The sequence below is a fragment of the Sciurus vulgaris genome (genome assembly GCF_902686455.1).
Source record: "Sciurus vulgaris genome assembly, chromosome: 6".
Lineage (NCBI taxonomy): Eukaryota > Metazoa > Chordata > Mammalia > Rodentia > Sciuridae > Sciurus > Sciurus vulgaris.
Window position 1 is genome coordinate 44,097,429 of NC_136466.1, and position 22,642 is coordinate 44,120,070.

At 37.5% G+C, this 22,642-nt stretch overlaps 1 protein-coding gene across 3 annotated transcripts in view; it reads left to right on the forward strand.

Moving 5' to 3' along the window:
• Window positions 1-22,642, forward strand: part of KCNN2 (potassium calcium-activated channel subfamily N member 2) — a 276,234-nt gene that overhangs the window by 246,687 nt on the left and 6,905 nt on the right. For all 3 annotated transcript variants that reach the window (XM_079143884.1, XM_079143885.1, XM_079143886.1), the window contains 3 exons: window positions 1,671-1,812; window positions 11,748-11,858; window positions 20,378-20,505. In XM_079143884.1, the coding sequence (XP_079000010.1) occupies window positions 1,671-1,812; window positions 11,748-11,858; window positions 20,378-20,505 (381 nt within the window). The remainder of the gene's footprint in view (window positions 1-1,670; window positions 1,813-11,747; window positions 11,859-20,377; window positions 20,506-22,642) is intronic.

Consider the following 22,642-nt stretch of genomic DNA (forward strand, 5'->3'; position numbering starts at 1 on the left):
CCCCCAGACATACTGGGTTCTCTGAAACTAGGTCAATGTGGCTGTTCCTTAGAATAGTTAAGGTGTCTGTCTTCCTGCCCCAAGAAACTTGTGGAATTCTCCTCAGCAAGGACTAGCTGCCTATTCACGCACTCTTTTCACTTTAGGATATACAGTGGTTGCTCTCTCTCTCTCCCCCTCATGCTGGGGCTCCACTCACACCAGCCTGGAACTTCTCTTTCCCTAGACCACAGTAACAGGGCATTTCTTAGCTTCTCTCTTACCTATGTGGAAGAAGGAAAAAGTGGAAAACGATCAGCATGTGTCGTCTTTGTATACAAGACAGAGTAAGAGCCGCTGATATGGGGGAAGAAGGCTTATACTTCATGAACCTCCTGCACTTTGGGTAATAGAAGCAGGAGCATGAGATGAGGAATGGGGGGTGGGAGAGTACAGAGATTCCCATGCCCAGTGCAATTGTAGGTGGGATCATTCCTAGGGCTCTTGCCCCCTCAACCTTGGCAGCAGAGACAGATTTGAGTCAAAAGACAGGGGAAATGAGTACCAAACATCTCTTGCAGAGCAAGAAGCAAGGAAAGTAAAGCCTTCCAAGTGGTGTCTGCGAGATGGGAAGGAAGGGTTTTTCTTAAGAAGAGGTGGGCGAAGGGCAAGAAACCCCCTCGTGACCTCAGTTTGGGGTCTGGTTGCTGTAGAGACCACAGCGCAGCTACAGGGCCCCATGACTGCAGAGAATGTACAGCCAGAAAATATTCTTCCAGAGCAACAATTTGCATGGCCTGTCTGTCATATGTACACATGATGGATAGCAGCATGTACATCATGGGCATAAGGTTACTGTTTGAGGCTGTTACTTCAAGCGAAGTGTGATGTCTTTTTCTTATATAAAAACCTTTTTCCTCATCAGAAAAACTTGACACCTCAAAGAATAATCAGGATAAATTGTATCCTTTTTCTTCACTATAAATTCTTGTGTGCAACTGGTAAGACAATAACTTTATTTAGCTGTGTTTCTGGGGAGGGACTATATGATCAGAGATTCATTTTCTGTCTTCAAGGATAGTAGCTAAAGAAGGACCTCCTGGTAGATGGGCTTTTACAATACAGTGTTGTAATAAAGGGAAACACCCAATGCTGAAGGAGCACAGAGGAGAGGCTGGGAAAAAAGGAGACAGAAGAGTCTTTCACCTGCATTTATTTTGTAGACTGATAAGGACTTGGCCTATCAGGGAAATCAAGGTAGCAAAGGACAGATCAAGCAAAGGGAACAGCATGATGCCCTTTGCTAAAAAGGGGTGGTGTGAGATTGGGCAATTACATATTGCTGCAAAGGTCTGGTACATCAACTAGGCATCAAAGAGAAGTGACACATTGGCAGAGGCCAAAGGAGGCCACAAAGATTAATGTGCACATATCATGTTACTCCAGTGAGAAAATCAGTTTTCATATTTTGTAATTTTTCTCTTGATTATTCTTAAAGTTGAAGCACTTTCTTCTGTTTTTCAGATTGCTTGGATGGAACCTCAATTTTATTTCTATTACCAACTTTGAAAACTTCTAAATAGAGTAGTTTATAGAAGATAAGAGTGACCTCATTGAATTGAATCAATTTGTCCTTGGCTACCACACCATAGATGAATTATAAAGAACTGGTTTCATTTGCTGTGTTTCAGGTACCATGATCAACAGGATGTTACTAGCAACTTCCTTGGAGCAATGTGGTTGATATCAATAACTTTTCTCTCCATTGGTTATGGTGACATGGTACCCAACACATACTGTGGAAAAGGAGTCTGTTTGCTTACTGGAATTATGGTAAGTGGTTTTTTTTTTTTTTTTTTTTTTCATATCTCCTTCATTTATACTCAAGAAGGCCCTTAAACCATTAGTCCATGTACTTAGATCATCGCGAGCTACTCTTTTTCCAAAAACAGCAGGAAATCCATATGACTAAATCAGATTTGTGTTATGAGAGAGAATATCAGTAGATTACATCTTCTTCTCATCATGAATTTCTGTTGAAGACAGAACTATTAGATTGCTCTTTGGGTCGAGCACTGAATTGATGAACAAACTTGATCTTAGAGCTTTAGCCTCAGAGTCAGACAGTTTCTTAAGTCTGGATTCTGCCATTCCCTACTAGCTGTGTGAACTTGAGTCAGTTTCTCTGACCTTTCCTCATCTGAAAAACATGGACCATGATAACTACCTAAAGGTATATTGAAGGGTTAAGGAATTATATAATTATAATATTTATTATTTTAACAAATATTTGTTGAGTGACAGGCACTGTCCTAGGGACCTGGGAATATAGCAAAAGAAAACAAACTTTCTCTGACATGCTTTCATGGAGCTTGTAGGGGAAGCCCTATATTTTAAAAAAATAATTGACAAATTATTTACATTTGTGACAAGTATCAGAAGAAGAAACCCCCTGAACTGTTTAGGAGGTTGGGGGACAAGGATGGGGTCTCACCTGAGAAATAACTTCTGGAAAATTGACTCTTAATCTGAAGTGAGAAGGTGAGTAACCAGGAAGCAGGAGTATTCTGGAAAGAGGAAATTGATTTGAAGGCAGTGAGGCCAGGAACTCAGTTTATTTGAGCAAGGACAATGGGCAGGAGCAAGTGGGGGATGGAATGGCATGAGGTGGAGACAAGAAGTCAGGTCTCCTAGAACAGGTGAGAAAGGCTTGGTGCTGGTGGTAAGTGGCATACCCTAGTTCTTCTGGGATGCCTACCAAGCTCTGACCATTCTCTACCCTCACACATTGTCAGTTAACCATGCTGCTTTGCTCTGTTAGTTCGGGTACATCAAATGGGAGCTAGCAAACTGTTATCATAAAATTGTGTGAGCTTCTGTACATATTTAAGCCATAGGTAGTTTCAAATCAGCATTATTTTCAACAGCCTAGGTTTCTCTTAAATCCTCATCTGCTTTTAAAGTTTGATTTCATCAGGAGTCATTGGTTGATGTTTGGGTTTTGTCTACATTAAAATATAATGCAATACTAAGAGTTCCCTAGGGTGGAAATGACCAGAATTCCTAAATTTTGGCACCTCTGCTCAACACCTATGCTGTGTTCGCCCACTGGTAGGCAAGGGAGAGCACAGGCTAGCCATTTGAGTGCCTTTGAGAGTGTCCAGTGTGGAGTACACACCCTCATAGCACCTGCCCAGCACGAGTGTTCCAAGAGTTTATGCCAGCTGGAAGGACCAGGTGCCTACGACCTGGATAGATTGGCAGTGTTCTTCTCCCATTTGGTGTATTCAACAGGGATAAGGGAGCAAGTTGTGAAAAGAAAATTCCAGGACCAATATTGAAGTGACCAAAAGTAACAAGATGAGCATTTCAAGCCCAGTTGTGAAAAATATGATTTGGGGGCATAATTTTATATTATTCACTTGTAAAAGAAAACTGCGGTTTTGTAAATTATAGTGAACATTAATTTGTTTTCACTATACCTAGTATGCTCTATTTTATGTTTACTCTTATATTATTTCCCCCTTTTTCCTTACATACTGGTATTTTATTGTATAGTACAACACTTTGGGAAATAAAATGTGCAGAGATATATTTTGGGGAGGCCCCATAACAACAACAACAACAACAAAAAAAAAAAAAAAAAAAAAAAAAACTGGTAATTGAAGTCTTTTCCTTAGGGCTTCTTAGAAAAAACTTCCTTAGTGCTCTTTTCTAGTAAGATGTACCCCCTTTTATTCTTGAATTAGGTGTGTCTGAGGAGTCAAGCAAATGGGCTCATGCACTTTGGGATCAACACCAGATTTGAAATTTGAGCTCAATCTTGCCTGGATACAGTGCCTTATGGTACTTTTTTCTTTCCTTAATATTTCTTTGTCCTTAAAGACTCAAGAATGGTTCATTCAGGTCTCATCCTGTAGCAAAAATCTTTTATTTACCTTCTTGAACCACTTCCTTGCTTAGGCTCACTGTTTGTTTTTTTAAAAACAGAAATCATAAACATCCTTTATTATAATGTAATAAAATTTACAGGAACTTCCTTCCTGCTTTCTAGGCCCACAGTAAAACAGTCCCTTCATTCTTAGGCTGTGGAGCTCCATTTCCTCTCCCTCATAAGGAATGGACTTATTTCTTAAGTGACCTGATCAAAAGTGGTTTACTTGCATACAGAGAAAGCTACTAATCTAGCTACTAATCTAGTTGAAGTGATATGAAGAGTTGGATTGTCTATCTCCCTGCACACAGCAAACCCCTGTGGAGTTAGGCTACTGGGCAGTCTACTTAGGTGAGCGTCTGGGAGTTGATTCTATCCTGCATACAAATTCCATAGGGATTGAGAGGGATGCATGAAGGTCAGCTAGACACTGGTATGGAGAATGTTGAATGACAGTATAGATTCCTAAAAGAAGGTAATTTTTTCCCCATAGTACTGATAAAAAGTTATTTTCCTGAATATTTGAAATGTGTTTCTATTTTGTTCTTTGCCTTTGTTGCCTTTTCATTTTAGGAAGCATAAATGCACTTTTGCATCATGTTAAGTGAGAAATAACTTGTTCTTACTTCAGTGTTTATTTTCCTGTTCTCCCTTGGACATTTGAAGTGCATATTTAAGTCAAATACACATCGTCAGATTTCTCAAGTCATCTGTCTCTCTCCCCCTTCTCAGCTCTGGCCTTTAATAAACTGTGAAATAGAAATACACTCTTCAACACTCTTGAGAGAGTACAGGGGCATCTCCAAATCATCTTGTATATTATCACTGAAGTATTGTGCTTTTTGTGCTTTTACATTTGAATTCTTTTTCTTGCATTTATGAAAATTTGATGGAATTTATCTTTCGATGTGATTTGTTTTCTTTTCAAAGTACAGTCTACCTAAATGCTGATACCTATAAGAACTTCCCATTTCAAAATGTACAGAAAAGGAAATGAGGACTGCCTATTTTCTTCAGAAAGCTAATTGAAACTGATGAATAATTGCATGTCATCATCTTAGATCTTCACATTTCATTGGTTAAAATTCAAAATTAGACCATAAAATTTTTAAATAGCTAAATTTGTGTCATGGGCCATATTTTTGAGCCTAGGACATTAGATTAAGATTAATCTGCAGTGTTCTGGGCAGAACTATATTGTGAAATATATTGTTAAACCATGAGGAAAGATAATTTTCTATAATATTTCTGGGAGGAAAAAAAAAGCATTATCAAAAAAGAGCCTCTCGTCTGAAATTGTGAATCCATGATAATCACACAAGGTTTTCTTATAATGTGTAGGTTGTGTTTACAACATTAGACATAGATGATTCGAAACTACTAAAATAGGGGGAGTTTGATTGTGGAAAGACTGTAATAGGAATTAAAATGTTGGAGCTGAGAGTGCAGCTCAGTGGTAGAGCACATTCCTAGCATGTGCAAAGCCCCGTTGTATTCAACCCCAGCACTGCAAAAAAAAAAAAAAAAAGAAAGAAAGAAAAAAAAAGTATTCAAATGAAATGTGATAGATCAAACAGGTAGAAATTTCCTTTTTCCAGGATATACATAGGAATTAGAGTTTAAGAGAGATCTCTTCCTCTCTCCTGAATGTTATTTTAAAAACACACAATCATGGAATTGCCCAACAGAAAAAAAAAAATCACTCATTACCTTTCAAAAGAAAACAATTCAGATTGTAATTATGTTTTCTCCTACCCTTCCTCTATTTGAGGAAGGACTGAGGATCTGAGAATTTCCCGTTGTGGGTGTCATTATAACCAGTGGGATGAATTCTAAATGGCTTCCTTGTTTTGGTTGAAGGCAGTAGGTAGGCAAATAACATTGCTAAGTCATATGTACTAGTTTCTCAGGATTTACAGTTTTACAATAGAGAAAGTGAATGTTTTATTTAGCATCTACCCAGTCTGCCATTTTATATCTATACAGATATAACACATCCTGAAAGCTATGTATCTTCTCTTTCTTATGAACATGGATGATTGTTTCAGGAGTGGAACCTCCTTGGTAAGAATATCTTACCTCTTATTATAGAATGCAAGTCATTCATGTGTAACCTTTGTTTTTCTATTTCTATAAATTATGGCAACTTTTGGTGGTTCTTTTGAGTATTAATTACTGAATGTTTTGGCATAATTGTCTTATGGATCAATCTCTGTTCTTAGGGATGCAGATAATCTGATGCAGATTATCTGATAAGCAGTTCTCTAGTGATGATCTTTAAACTCCTAAACTTGGCCAAAACAGCAAAAGTGAGGTCAGTTCAAACATATTTCTTCTCTCCCACTAGTAATTCTGTATAAATAAAAGGTAAAAGCTTTCCCAGTTTATGACAATTTAAAAATCACATATAAAATTTAAAAAATTTTATTAGGAAGAAAAACAGTTCCAGACAGAAGCCTTTACACCACCTTGTATTTTCCTTAAAAACTTGATAATTTCCTCAGCATCAAATCTGCCCTTTTGAGGAATCTTGACTTCACATTATAGAGAGACTCAGTCAGTTGTTGGTTAAATAGCTTTACTCCCGAGGGTTAGTTGCACTGTGCCGTTAGTCCAGAACACAGCAATGAATTAACTAGAAGTCATAAGGAGAAATGACTAGTAAATGAGAGAGGGCTAAACCTAAGGTATCACTTTCCATCTGAAGATTTCATCCCCTGCCACTAGACATACAAGTCCTAAGAACACACACATGAATGAGCAAATTACTCCAGGATCATTTTACATTGGGTGTTTTTTTTTTTTTTTTTTTTCATATCAAATAATTTTAAAGAGGTCTTTACATTTGGTTTTGTTGCTTTGGGTTTCTTTCTTGTGTTTTCATTCAGTCTCCTCAAATAAAGGCCCACAGAGGAGAATATATGTTTAAATACTTAGTTTCCTATTTTGTGCAGCACTGCAGGTAGGATAGATGGGTAGAAGACTAAATCCCCCACCCATGCCTTATTGGGACCTTCCTTCAGAAGAAATGACATCTGCTTTCTTCAGATTCAGGCAAGCGCAGCTGGAAGTGGTTGTGACCCTCTAGTGCTCAGCCCCTTGACTCCACAGTTCCATCTCCTTTTTCTAAACCATCAGCACTTTCAGTTAGCAAAGCTGCACTTCCCGTCTCTAAAGTACCTGCAGTCACATTGGCACCATTTCCAATAATGAGATTTAAACTGAGGGATGACTCATTCTTGATGACCAGTTTTATGCAGTACTTCCTTCTTTCTAGCCCCCAAAATACAAGAATGAGCTGAACCAGCAAATCACCATCATGGAGACCTGGGTTTCACAAGCCCATGGGCTTCAGTCAAACACCACACACTTCCTCTCTCTTCCTTAGGATGAGGGCTTTTGAAATTGACCTCTGCCCTCCAGCAACAAATAACAGTTTTTATTTGAAGGAACTCAAGGAAGGACGTTTTTGATAAAGGGAATTGTTTTCATGACCTAAAGAAACCTTGCCAAACTCCAATGGGAGGTAATATTAAAGCTAAGTATTTTATAGAATTCTATTTTCCAGAGTTGATTGTTTTACATATTTTTATGAAAGTATGATTATTTATGTCAGGCAAGTGCAATAAAAATGTATTTATGGTTCTAGGATATTGAGTCAGTCGACCCCAGGGACAGAAAAACAGGCAGTGTTTTCAAATACTCATTTTACCTCCCTTTTGGAGGATGAACTGATATGTAAAAATGAAAATCTTAAAGCTGTTTTATTAATTCTTAAGCATAAATCATAATATTTAAAATTAATTGTGATAACTTTTAATTTTCTCAGTCTCTGTAGTCTAATAAGTTGACTATTAAACTATATATATATATATAGTTTGAACTTTTAGGAGCTATTACAACCAAGGGAGTATAATTTAGGATGAATATTTTGAATATTTTTTTTTTAATCAGAGCCACTCTCTCTGGTAGTTAGAATTCTGAAATTTCAGAAGATTATAAATTTCTTTATTCTTTGAATCTGTATAAGGAAATAATCAAACTTTTCCCAGCATACTATTGAAGGAACCTTTCAAAATGATTCTGTGGAGGTATTTGCAGGATCCATAGAACTAGGTGGGTTAGAGGAAAAACCTGTCACCATCGGATTTTCAAACATTAGGTGATAAATGATCTTGAGACTAAAGAGGCCACTTCTTTTATATTCTAGGCCTCAACATAGCTTGCAGTTTGTGTTCTTACAGACATCTTAATTTGGCAGCATCTGGGACTCTCCCTGTGTTGGGGTTGAACCAGAACTTACACTGTCATCTGTCTTGTTCAGTTTGACCTTACTTAGGGTCATGAACAGCAGCAATACTTGTGATTAGTTACCTTTTCTAAAACAAGGTATCACCCCTTCTTTTAGCATCTACCTTCTTGGAAGGAAAGATGATAAATGAAGGAAACTCTAAACCTTTGCTTTTCATATACTGCCTACATAAACACTTCTCTTGGTTTTTAGATGCCCAAGCATCTTAAAGTGGCAGGTTAGCGATTTGCTTTGGTCTTCCTTTAGAACACAAATGAACTGGGAGAAAAGTTGCCAGGATATATTTTCTAACTTTGGTGAAAGGAATATGACTCATCTTACTAAAGGCATACAGGGCTCTTCATTCCAAAGAGTAACATATGTTAGTCCCAACTGTTTCTACATGGATTGTGGTGATGACAAGCTTGGGAGAAAATGTTGTAAAAGCCTGCTTACTTTTCATTCTTATTCACTTTATGAAACAGAATGATCCTGGAAATAGATGCTGAGTGGACAATAACATTATGCCATTACTGAAATTACTATAACCACTAATGTGTTGGCAGAAATTTACCTCGAGCCTAGAAAGCTTTTGGAAGTAAGCCAGTTTCATTTTGCAAAACTCTAAAGGTTCCTTTTTTGAGATATAATTCTATACATATCAGATCCTCTTATGATATATTAAGAACCTAGCGAGATGGAAGTTTATGATTTCCTTAATTAAAATAAGGTTTAAAGGTAAGGAGTGAAGGGCTTTGCATTTGAACAGAAAGAGGTTTCTAAGTGTCTCTGGAGGCACAGCTTTTAAAGGGGTAGTTAGGATGATGGAGTGAAGTGTGTAGGCAATAGTTTTAACAATTACTAAATTGTTGGATTCACTTTCTTCTCCAGTTTGCACCATAGGTAATCACTTTAATGCATAAGTTGGGTGAGAGAGGACTCATCAAGGGAAGAATGATGGAGCCCAAGAATAAACACAAAATCAAATTCCAAAGTCTCTTGATACCAGTGATTTTCCACTTCTTTTAGGACTTTGATTTCTTTCCAGAAGGATCTCAGCAATGGACACCTGCCAGGGGAGAACAATATTCAACTTCTTGTGCCAACTGCCCTCTCCTAGCTATCTCTAGCAGTTAGGAGCCCCCTCAGATTTTCACAGTCTCTGCTGCACACCTGCAACAGGTGATGATCCTGCATCTGTCAAAGGAATGCTGACCCCTATAGTAGGTGAGCTTGGTGGCCACTGGTTCAGTCCACCATGATGAGATTTTGTGGTAGATGCTTAAAAATCACCTCACTTTTACTGTCTGCCCAGAGCACAGAATATTGGGATAACTATCACACACTCTACCCTTATTTTCCTTGTTTATCATTTTGAATGTCTTCATAAGTAAAATACCCAATAAGAACGTTTATTTTCTTCTTTTAATACTAAGTGGTTTGTGGAGGTTGCTATATTTCCTTCATATCCTCCTTCATCTAAAGCGGTTACTCTATGTTGGAATCACTTAAAAACTACAGATGCCTAGATTTTATCCCTGAAGATTAAGATTTATTCACTGTGCACACACTCACAGCAATAGGATTCTCACAAACATTCCAAGGGACCCTAGTTTACAAAGTTGAAAACAACTGTCAAAGTTGCAACAGTTTTTATCAATGTTTAAACACTTATACTTTATCAGATAAAATAAGGCAAATTTCAGTCGTTTCAAAATACAGTGCCTCATAATGCATCCTGGATATGGAAATTTGACCATAAATAGGAAAATATGGGATTATACATGAGATGAAGAAGAAATATCAAGAGTGATAATTGAATAACTATTAACTCTGCTTTAGTTGTCTCATCTCTAAAATCACAAGGTTAAAAGATGATTTCTAAATACCTTCTCGCCTCCTCCTCTGATCATATGATTAGTAGCACTTCATTTCTGAGGATATGAATTTCTTCATAAAGACAAGATGGAAAAAGATAGTCAAATAAAAATGAAAATACAGTATAACTTATACAATAGAAATATATGTAAAGTATGATTCATGAAGAAAGTGTGAGGTTAATATAAAGATATGTAAAGGTTAAGCGAGGAATTTTCTTAAAGCATAAATGTTGACACTTATTAAATATAAAATTATGTTCTTACATAATTTATTGATTATAGAAGATATGAGCTCCAGAGAAGAACAAAATAAGTTGACAATATAACAACTACTTAGTGATAACCTCTTCACAGGTGGGCTTCTTTCTTTCCAGTGTTTTCTGTCTCCAGGGTGTATTGTCTTTTTAAAAAACAAAACCAGGAGCATGTCTATCATATGTATGCTTTTCAAACTTGCCTTTTATACATTATATTTAGATGTTATTTGTTATAGAAATAAAAATTTAACACAGTCATCACTGTATTTATGGGTATGCTGTAAGTTATATAACAATTTCTCAATATTAGAGATGTAGAATGTTAACCACTACATTTTGAAAGCACAGAGTTGGTATTTGAACTAGTGATATATATACTTAGATGTAGTGGTAATTGGGAAAGCCAGGTTACCTTTGGGAATTTGAGACTCTTACCTGGATGTCTGTCTACCCTTTTGGCTAACATAAAGGGGATGCTATTAAAAACCAGTTAAGAGAGATTTGAGTCTATTCAAAGATCCTACCAATGCTTCTCTCCTGTGCACTTCTGCCTGTGCCCTTTATTTCTGTCCACTAAGACTGGCTTGGCACTCTGTACTGCTCTGTTGTCCTCTCAGGGTTAAGATTCTCTCGGAAGGGATGACGTCCCAGGCCTCTGAAGTAGACCCTCAGTTGGTCTCTTCCAGTATGTTTGCTGGGCCAGGAATGGCTGCTTCAGCAAGGTGTTATCTTACATATGGCCCCCAGCTCCTCACAACAAGTTCTCCTTGACCATGGAAAAACAGGACTATAACCTGGGGGGTCCTGTACAGTGTCATGCCTCTTTCCTCAAGAGATCAGTTAAATGGCCTGTAATTCAAAAAGAAACACTGATGATTTTTCCAAAAAGAAGATGAACCATTCCTGGTACTAGTTAAACCTCCACAATATTAAAATGGTTATCCCTTGCCTCCAGCACTTCATGTATCTCCATTGTCCAGGTTCAGATCACTGATACTTGGGCAGTCTGAGGGTATGTGCATACTGAGATCATCTGACTCTTTCCTTCCTGTTGTCTGAAGTTGATTGGCCTCAAGCCTGCAGGTCTCAAGGTTCTTTAAGGAAAAATCTATTTCTACTCCATGCATTTTTGCTAACTTATTAAGTATATAATAGATTTACTAAAAGAAATCTGAAAATTTAACAAGTTTCCTTTTGGGCCATTAATTTCATCTGGTAGTAGGTAAACTGTGTTTTTAAACCTTTATTTAAAGACTTTTCACTTCCATTTATTGGCCACATATTTTCCTCTTAACAGAAGACACTAAAGAATATGATGAGGAACTTAATGCATTTGGTACAAAACATTTTCCACCGTGGCTAAGGCTGTAGTAACTCTTCCGGGTCTTCTTCTCTCCTGTTTTCAGGGTGCGGGTTGTACGGCCCTGGTGGTAGCTGTGGTGGCAAGAAAGCTAGAACTTACCAAAGCAGAAAAGCACGTGCACAATTTCATGATGGATACTCAGCTGACGAAAAGAGTAAGTTATCACCCACCTATCCCTCAAGGGAATATTACTATGCTGATTCAGTGTTGGGAGATATAACTTTTGACGTCTGAGGTTGAAATTATATGATTTGAAAGTTGAGGCATTCCTAGCATCAATTCCATTTGTTCACATTTTAGAATAAACTATTCCTCACTTTAGGTCAATTAAGAAATAATTGGATTAGTTTAGCATATGGATAAAAATAAATCAGATTCAAACAAATAGGTATATTTAAGACTGAAGTGCAGGACGCAAGAAGCAACCAATATTTGGGAAGAAAATATCATACTGTTTAATCCCTCCAGTGTCATGGAGGGATGACTAAATGAAATGCAGCAAAGCTTCTATGAGCAAGGCACTGTTCTAAAGACAGGTGTGGCAAAGACACATAAGAAAGAACCCCTAACTTTTAGAAAACTGAGGTGTAGGCAGAGACAGGACCTTTGCATGACTTAAAGGCCATCAGAGAGATGTTGAAAATGGCCTAGTATTTACTCAGGGTAGAGGAAAACAGTGACCAGAGTGTTGGAAGAGCACCCACTCTTGCCGGTTACTGCTCCAGGTGTGTCATGTATGCAAACTTCTGTCCTCCTCAAGACAGAACCTTGTCAGAGAGGTGCTATTACCCTCACTCAGTGATTATATCAAGTTAGAAAGCCTTGGTGGGGGGATGCTTTATTAGACTAAATTCTTGGCCTTTCTTGATAGTTACATGAAACTTCAAAGCACCAAAGTAAAAAATAACTGAAAATGATTTTATAGTGGTCACCACTGCCCAAAATGGAAAACAGCTGGGCTGTCACTGCAAGAACAAAATGCATTGTCATTTTATAACTTTACCCATAAAAGAATCAATAGCATTTTTCAAACACAGTTCCAGCCTTCAGGGTTTTCACTCGAGCTCAGTTTTACTTATATATATAAAAGGGATCTTAGTTGAAGCTGGGCACATGGCAGGTATCTGTACTCCCAGCTACTGCGGAAGCTGAGGCAGGAGGATTGCTTAAGCTCAGGAGCTGGAGGCCAACCTGGGAAACACAGTGAGAACCCCATCTCAGATTTTTAAAAAGTGGCCTTGTTTAATTTGGTAAATGTATTCAGATAGAGCAGTCATTTTCATGCAAATGTTTATACATATTACATTTGTACAATGGAAACGTGAATTCCAGTTGTCTTGCTAATGCTGTCTTACCTTTCAGACACTAGTGTGAGACTTTATTGCAGTTAGTAGGTTCACGTTTGTACTAGATATTCAAAGTCTTTGAACTACAGATGCTATGGTTTCTGCACAGATTTACCACTTCAAAATGTGCCCCCTACCCCGTGATTTCCTCTCATTTTCTTCCAACTCTTGGTCATGTTCTCAGAATTCATGAACATTTCTAAATGGGTGTCTGGAAGGAGACAGGTAAATGAGGAACTGAATGGAAAATTGGGTTTCTTTTTCTTTTCTGAGGTCTACCAGGAAATGTAAATATAGACATAAGAGATTATTGGTTCACATCCAATCCAGATTTCAAAATGTGCTTGGCCCATAGAGTTCTGTACTACACATTGTGTAAGAGTCACAAGTTTTTCCATATCCAACGAACACTTTACTGAAGTGCCTTTATCCTCTGTAAAATGTTATTGTAAAGATTGTGCATTTTCTCAGGAATTAATGCCACATTCAAGATATTAGGCAGAAATAACCTAAAAACACCATATAACCCATTAGTTTATCCTATAAATCTTCTCAACAAAGACTGTTCTATGCATTTTATATGTTTATCAGCATCTGGCCTCAACTAGATGCCAGCCCTAACCTCTGATATTTCTGAAGTTTCCCTAAAGGTACAAAAGCACTTGCAGTTAAGAATTGTCACCTCACCTTGTTATTCCCCAAGGCCTGACCTCTTAAAAGAAGAAAATGGAACAAAATTTCTGAATATTCTTTGAATCAAACAAATTTATTATAATCTCTCTCCTCTTTGTAATACTACATATTCACTGATCACAAATAAACTGTTTACATAATATGGTTGGGGTTCTGTGTTTACTGCCAAGGATGAGGAGTTAAGATATTATATTCTAGGACTTGAGAATTTTAAGCTGTTTCAATATTTTAAGACCACTTAGGAAATAAGATGACACCTCCCATCTTTCCTGTCTGGCAGAAAAGCACATGGGCTTTTCTTCAAATTGCTCACGGGCCCCCTCTAGAGGATATGGATCCAGGATCTAAATAACATTCCTTTAATTTTTAATGAATGAACTCCTTTCTGCAAACTGACCAGTTTTGTGATATTAGTGTTTTTGTTATAAGTTCTGGTATGTTTTAGATAAACTTCTATAATGTTGCTTGGAGAGTCAGATTACCTATAGAAAGCTGTTTCAGCAAGAGGTACTATTCTAACTTTAGACCTCACATTATTACTTCTGTTATCTCATTGCGTTTTTAATTTTTTTAAATGGGGGATTGAACCCAGGGACTCATAACCACTGAGCCACATCCACAGCCCTTTTTATATTTTATTTAGAGACAGGGTCTCACTGAGTTGCTTAGGGCCTCACTAAGTTGCTGAGGCTGGCTTTGAACTCATAATCCTCCTGCCTCAGCCTCCCAAGCCACTGGGATTACAGGCATGCACCACTGTGTCTGGGATCTCATTAATCCTTCAGAGTGGAGCAGCATTTCTTAGGACCCAAATGTCTCTTGCAAGCAGGCTTGTTGACAGAGCAATTTTTATAGACAGGATGTCACTAAGTATAAATGTTGAAATAGCACTAGAATAAAACATAAATTTGTTTATGATACTCATTCCACTATGACACTCAACACAATATATGAAAATAATAGCCCTTTTATAGTCCTCTCCATTATTTTATAGCAAGTCATCAACTTAATGAGTATCATTTACTTGGAACTCAATTCCATTTGGTTATTTATGGAAATCCTAAACAGACCCATTTATAATTTTGACTTTTTGAATAAAAATTACAATACTGAATAATTTATGAATGATTTCTGAGGAATAACCCAAGAGTAAATAAGGACTTGCAATCCATATACAGTATACAAAGAGATTAAAAATACAAATGTTCTTTAAAACAATATGTAGGAGAAATAATTTTTTTCTATTGGTAAACAGGGCTAATGGTAATAGATGTTCTGAAATCAATGTAATGCTATAAATAAAAAACAATATGAATATTAAAAGAATAGTTATTCTCCCAGGGACAAAATAACTTTTCAAGCCTTCTTGTGTGTGTCCTTACTGAATCAAACAATTTCCATGAAAAATTATTCACCATATTCAAATTTTCCAGGGAACAATTTTATACAGAAATCATTTCTCTGTATGACATTAACCATGTAAAATACTACATTTGAAGGTAAAACACACTGTTCATTGTGCACCAAGCATTAAGGGAGATTGTTCTGTGTACTTCTGAAAATTTACAGGGCACTTTGAATTAAAAAATAGTCAAGAGGTACATGTATCAGATCAATCTAAAGATTTCACATGGAAGCACAATTCCAAAAATTTGTCACCTTATTTAGAAAGACAGGACCAGCTACTGAGTCTATCACTTTATAGTTCCAGTGTTCACCATGCTGTATCTTTAGGAAATACATTATTATTACCACTCATTCAGGTCTGAACCAAGAGGAAATCTTGGAATTCAGTCCCATCAGAATACCTTCTTGGAAAGAAACAAGCTTGAGAATGCTGACATAATATTTAAAGTTGCTTGATGACCATACCAGCAAGTAATTGCACATATTAATATCCTCTGAGGGCAGTTCCAATCCTGTTAAGAAGTATCAATAAGATCCATAATGAGAACACTATTATAGTTTCATCCTATTGTTCCCTGGTTGTCTCTTAAATTCTCTAGGACTTATTCTATGCGACTTTTACAGTGTTCTTGGTTATGCAGCCCAATGGGTTGAAAAAGCAAGGAGCAGATCTTTTGACTCTGCATATTCCACAGTGACAGTGTTCACTCAGGCCCCAGCTACCTGCTCCAAAGGAGAACAGAGAGAGGGGAGAGGAGACAGTAGCAGAGGGCAGATGGCACCCCAGTGTGATCCCTTCCAATTTGTAAAGAGTGCAAGTCTTATGTGAAAAAGACCTCTTAAGGAAAGAGGCAGGAGAAATAAAAACAAAGAAACAGAAGACTCTAAGTAGTGAAAAGCAAGGAAAAATAGAAAGATCCTTTTTGACAATGCTTCCATTACCTTTATCAGATAGATTTGTATCAAAATTTCAGTTAAAATACCACCTTTTCTAAGTGCTTCAATGGTTTATAAAGTACTGTTACAGTTTTATTATAATTACCCGTGAGGCAACAATACCACATTTCATGGCCTTTATGAGAGTCATTTTAAGGCATCTGAGTAAGTACTATTCTGAGCAGTACATTTTATTTAGAGCCTTTCTTTACTCAAGTTATTATCAAAATACCCAATGAATCTTTCAAAAATTTTCTGGTGAAAGATTCTATTTGGAGTTGAGCATTAGAGAGGGTGAGTAAACATTCCTATATGTACAGGACAGTCAAAAGAGAAGAGAGATTCCTATTAATAAAGGTCTTTACCCTGACTTCCCTTGGTTTTTGAAAAACCTGAATTCAGTTCATTTCACATAGATCTAGCCCCCTTAATTTTAGAATTGTGAGATTTCCTCTTGATAAAGATATAGCATGGTAAGCACTCTTAAAACTGGCTCTGCACTGCATTTTACTGTTTTCATTAGTGCATCAGTTATACATAATAGGTTCATTCTGACCTAATCCCTAGTGCTTCCACTTTCCCTCCCCCTGCTCCTTCCTGTACTCCACTTGTCTTTCTTCCATTTATAGTTTTTTTTAATCAATGCTTTATGATATATATAAAGGTGAAATTCATAAATGTAATTCCATTCTGCAAGTCCTGCCTTTTCCTGTCCTTCCTCCCTCCCCCTTGCTTCATTGATCTGCCTTCTATGTACTGTACTTTCTTAGGTCTTTGAATCCCCTCATACCAATTGTCATGGTATCTGTCAAGTGATAGGGGTTCAATACCTTTGTTTCAATTCATAAGTGGAAATTCACTGGCCCATTTCAAGCCTAGATGTCTTCCCTAAAATTGTCTGTTTTTCTTATCCTAAGGCTCCTCTGGCCAACAAATGTTTGTCATTCAAGATTAGATGTTTCTGTGTATAAATTACATATGCTGTGGTGCTCAATTCATAGCTTAGACATATATTTAATGCCAGCTATGACCAAAGCACTGTACTCAGGCCACCTGACCCCTGTCCTCTGAGAGTTTACAAAAAGCCTCAGGGCCACATAGATGATTTTATGGCAGGGCTCTTAGTTGAGGAAGAGGAAACTTTCCATCAAAATCAGCTTCCTTCTCATCTAAAACATGTAGAATGTAGGGACCTACTTTTGTCCCAGTTTTTCCTGGAAGTTTCCATAATGCTTTTGTGTAGCAACTCCCCATTATTCAAACCTGTAAAGCTCGGAGATGCTTTCAGCCCTGTCTTCTCACTATCCTCTGTCTGTCCCTTTCAACTCTGAGACAAGGAGACCTACCATTAGGAACACATCTTAGGAACCGACAGAGTGGTTTTGTTTGTTTTGATTCTGGCACACATCATTTTGTGGCTTTTCTGTTGAAAAATAGCAGTTAAACATGATAATACTTCATTCCTGCACTTGAAAACCTATTAGGGGGTTAGAAAAGGGATATTTCAAAGTAAATTCACATATTTCAAAGTTTTTAAAAGGAGCTGTAGGGATGTGATTTTTCAGATGAGGAGTCATTTTCTTTTGAGCCTGTCAGCTACTGAGAAGTGCATAAGTGAATGTAAATCCTGCAATATGAAGGTTGAGGGCATCGCCCACCTAGGTCTGAGAACAAGCTTCCCTTCAGCCATTCTCCACTGTCCCAGGAGAAAGAATCAATTATTTAAAAGACATCAGAGATAAGCAGCAAATTACCTTTTTAAAAGTTTACAGACTTTAGAAGCCATTTGAGATTTGCTGTTTGTAGATGGAAATCCAACCAAATGCATATGCTATGTTCAGTTGCTGTGTTTTAACCCAGGTGTTTTGCCTGGTTTTCTAGCTGCCTGACCAGTCTGAGATCTAGGCTCCCTCTCTGTGCCTCCAATTGGTAACATCAGGGAGGGAGCATACATCAGGGGCGCTCACCAATCTTCCAGGCTTCTACAGCCACTCAAAGAACTGGAACTTCTGTTTCTTATCAGGGGAGAGCTGTCCCCACCCAGGGACTGCTGTCCAGTTTCTTCCCATCTCTTGCTCTGAACAACAAGGTCCTCAAACCTCAATGACTCATGCTGCACCCATCCCTTACCTTTGACAAGGACGAGCCATTAGACAGAACAGCTGTCAAGAAGGCAGCTCCCACGCTGAAGAAGGTGTTTCCATAGCACTAAGATGAAACCAAGAATTTACTCAGAGTCCTTTTAACTTTATTGTGCGAGTGGTGCTGTTATTTTTATGCACTGCTGTGGTGCTCAGCATGTTTCCATTGTTTTTCTGTTGGTATGAGGAAGTGTTCCTTGCACAGTCTAATGGATATTCAGAGGAAGTGCATTATGAACCAGAGTCACTCCTAAAAGGAGTTTTACTGGAAAGAAATCAGTCATCTTCCTAAAATGGGTTTTAACACTAAAAAGACACCCAAAAAGAAAACTTTTCAGTACTGTCAGTCATCAAACCTGATGCTTTCCCTGCAAGAGTAAAAATATATATAAAGTTGGTCTCATAGGTTTAGTGTAATTTTAACATTCTTATTGTAAATCAAGGGAATGAGAGGACTTTAGTAATCATTATTTCTAACTTTCTCATGTTCTAGAATCTAAAGTCCTAAAGAGGATATCTGGTTACCAAAACCTGACATGGTTTAGTGCAGACTCCAGAATTGGGGATCCGTTTTTCCATCTCAGGTCCTATTTCCAGTCCCCCACATTGCCTTTCTTTTTTTTTTTTTTTTTAATTTTTTATTTTTTTAAACAAATGGGATACATGTTGTTTCTCTGTTTGTACATGGCGTAAAGGCATACCATTTGTGTAATCATAAATTTACATAGAACAGTGTTGTTTGATTCATTCTGTTATTTTTTTTCCTTCCCCCCACCCCTCCCACCCCTCTTTTCCCTCTATACAGTGCTTCCTTCCTCCATACTTGCCCTCCTCCCTAACCCTAACTCTAACCCTAACACTAACCCTTGCCTCCCCCCATTATGTGTCATCCTTCACTTATTAGCGATATCATTCGTCCTTTGGCTTTTTGAGATTGGCTTATCTCACTTAGCATGATATTCTCCAATTTCATCCATTTGCCTGCAAATGCCATAATTTTATCATTCTTTATGGCTGAGTAATATTCCATTGTATATATATACCACAGTTTCTTTATCCACTCATCAATTGAAGGGCTTCTAGGTTGGTTCCACAGTCTGGCTATTGTGAATTGAGCAGCTATGAACATTGATGTGGCTATATCTCTGTAGTATGCTGATTTTAAGTCCTTTGGGTATAGGCCAAGGAGTGGGATAGCTGGGTCAAATGGAGGGTCCATTCCGAGTTTTCTAAGGAATCTCCACACTGCTTTCCAGAGTGGCTGCACTAATTTGCAGCCCCACCAGCAATGTATGGTTTCCTTCCACCACCTCACACCCCACTAGCCTGTGGCTTCTCTGTGAAATATCCTTTGTCCATCATTCAAAAGAATGGAACAACTGGTAGGATAATAATTAGCAATAAACCCAAGTGGAAGCTCTAGGTCACCACAACCTACAGTGTGAGCAAGGACAAGGACAAAGTCTGTCCTGATCAGGCCATTATTAGCTTCCAGGATTTTTGTAAGATTTTAATCAAGAAAGCAAGTGAATGGATACCACTGTTCATCAGCCACAGTTACTGTAATGTTTTCATCCTTTACATTCGTGCCATCCACTTGAAATGCAGTGTGCTTAAATTTCAAACACAACCAGGACAGCACAGGGTCTTTGTCAATTCACTGAAGTGTGCTAACAAGCGTACAAACAGCTCAGTCACTCCGGAAGGCTATGAACTCCAAGTCTACTCAGACATTTCAGCAGTGGAAACGTTCCCTTACCAAAGCACACAGCCAGAAATACCAACTGAGCTTGCAAAGGGCAAGATTAACCTTGGCCTTCTGGCTTGGCCCTTCTTTCTAGGGAAATGAAGAACATGAAAAGAACAATTACAATACAGGGTGGAAAATCAGTACCTCTGGATTAAATAAAAAAAAAGTAGTTGAATTAAAAAGTTTCCTGATGGAGCAGGACAGAATTTAGTACAGAAAAAGATCAATAGTATCTCCTTCATATTTAAGTATTATTCCCTGACCCAGGGAATACTAGTTACTAAATAGAGTTACAGCATACAATGATCCTCAGCAGGAAGAATATGACCTTCAGCAAAGTTGCAAAGGGTTCTTCTCTGGAATTTATCAGTTGCTTCTTTGTTGTTTGTTTTCTAAACAGGTGAAAAACGCAGCTGCCAATGTACTCAGGGAAACATGGCTAATTTACAAAAATACAAAGCTAGTAAAAAAGATAGATCATGCAAAAGTAAGAAAACATCAACGAAAATTCTTGCAAGCTATTCATCAGTAAGTACCACTTTTCATTTTCATCCTTTTTTTTTTTTAAATCTTTGGCTTGATTCTTGCACTTAGTTGTTCTTTTTTCATGAGGGAGGATAAAAGAAAACATTGTCAAGTTTCTTCCCAAAAGACATCATCTGGCATTTTAATAATTCCATCACTGAAATCCTGAGAAAAAAAGTTTTAGTTCCTTTTATGATTAAAAATCATTTATTAGTAGAATCATCACTTATTAAAATGTCTTCTCAGTTTCTCTCTTTAGAATCTATAGTTTCTGTTAAAATGTTTCATTTTATATAGTCCATATAATTTGCTCTAGGATGTTTAGTTTGTTTCTACTGCAATAATTATATATCTGGATTTTCAACATTTTGTCAAAGCTTTTCATATCACTATAGTATAGATAATTATCTTTTAATATTTACTTAACGAAGTCTTAATCAGAAATTTTGGGGGTTATTTATATGTTACATGTTCATTATAGACCTTAGAGTTCCTATAGTTTCTATGGTCCTGTATCATAATTCTGACTTTATTCAGGATACCATTATTCACTTTAAGTCCTTCATGCCATTTCACTACTATATCATATAGCTGTGATAGACTTTGAAAGCAAAACTCTGTACCTCGTAAGATTCGATGATAATTTGGAACCCCAGGGTGTCTCTCCTCCAGGCTGACAGCATCTTTACTGTAAGTATGACTCAGTGGGTCCCACTCGGATGCCCTGCAGACTTGCTGTTGACTTAATGCCATTTCTGCATGGGGAAGTACAAGCAGGGTCACACTTGTGGCTCAGAAAAGTGACTTCCTCATGAAACCTACCAGGGTAATCATGGAAAGGATGGTAAAAACTAGGCCTTTTGGCTTTATGTACCATGAGAGACAGATGAGAAAGCTCTGAAGCTGTTGTGAATATTTTACATATTTAGTTAATTCATACATAACATTCTCTGGGGAATCACTAAGCTTTCATCTCCCACCTTTTCACCTGTCCATCCAACTGCCCTGCTTAAATAGTGATCCTTAAAAAGAAGAGATTATGCCTATGTTGTGCACATGTGTACTTCTATGAAGTTTCTGCCTTCCTTAATGAACATAAAACCAAAGTACTCATCTGAGATTTGAAGTAGAGGGAACGGCACATATGGTAGCGTAGCTGGTTCTCATTACTATTCACAGCTACTCACTCATGCTTCTTCCCTTATTGCCACCAACACACTTTCTAAAAGGGGATGATATTTCTCCTTCAGCTCTGTGACTTGACTAGACACACACAACTAAGCTTTTCTTCTAAAATAAGGAAAAGAGAGGGCTAGAATTTTAAGATAATACTCTTTTAAAGTCAGGGGGAAAGACAGAGAAGAGCATTACATTAGATCTGGCTCACAAAAGGGCTCCCCACAGTTCAGTTACTAACCTAGGACCAGCACCTAGCAGTGCAGGCCTAGACATCTTGACTCCTTGAAGTCTAGACCTAAGAGCCGGAGAACTCAAGGGATGCTGAGCTCCCTCCTGTTTCCTGAGGGCCTCCTTTTCCCCAAGGGCCTCACCAGGCACAACTGTCAGTCACGTCTGCCTAAAGCCATTCAACACAGTAACCCCAGCAATCACACAAGGGCCACCTATGAAATAACATGGAGATTTCTTTGTCCTACTTAAAATTTTGATACTAACCTATTTTATTTGAGTACATTAAAAAAGAAAGCTTATCTTTGTTTGTATGAGAAGATATGTGTGTCCAAGGATGTGAGATGATGCAGGAGCGAGCATGTGTGGTTGATCTGTGTGTTAAGTGAACATATAGCCCCTTTCCTCTAGGATTATGTATTCCATTCTTTTGTGTGACCTATTAAATGTGATCTGACTTTGATGCTTTTGATATTTTCAAGTAACAAATCCACAAAAACTGCTGCAATAGTTTTTTGTAATATAGCTCTATGGTCATGTATAATGGTGGGCATTTACTGTACATTGTCATAGGCTTTGAATTTTGAGAACATTCATACTCAAAAACTTGGTAGAAGGTAGGGATATTGACAGTAAAATTCTTTTTCAACTTAGTGTAAATTTGAAAATTTTTTATATTAAGATATTTTTAAAAAGTTCTTCAGGGAAGCTAATTTTAGGAAATAGCACATCT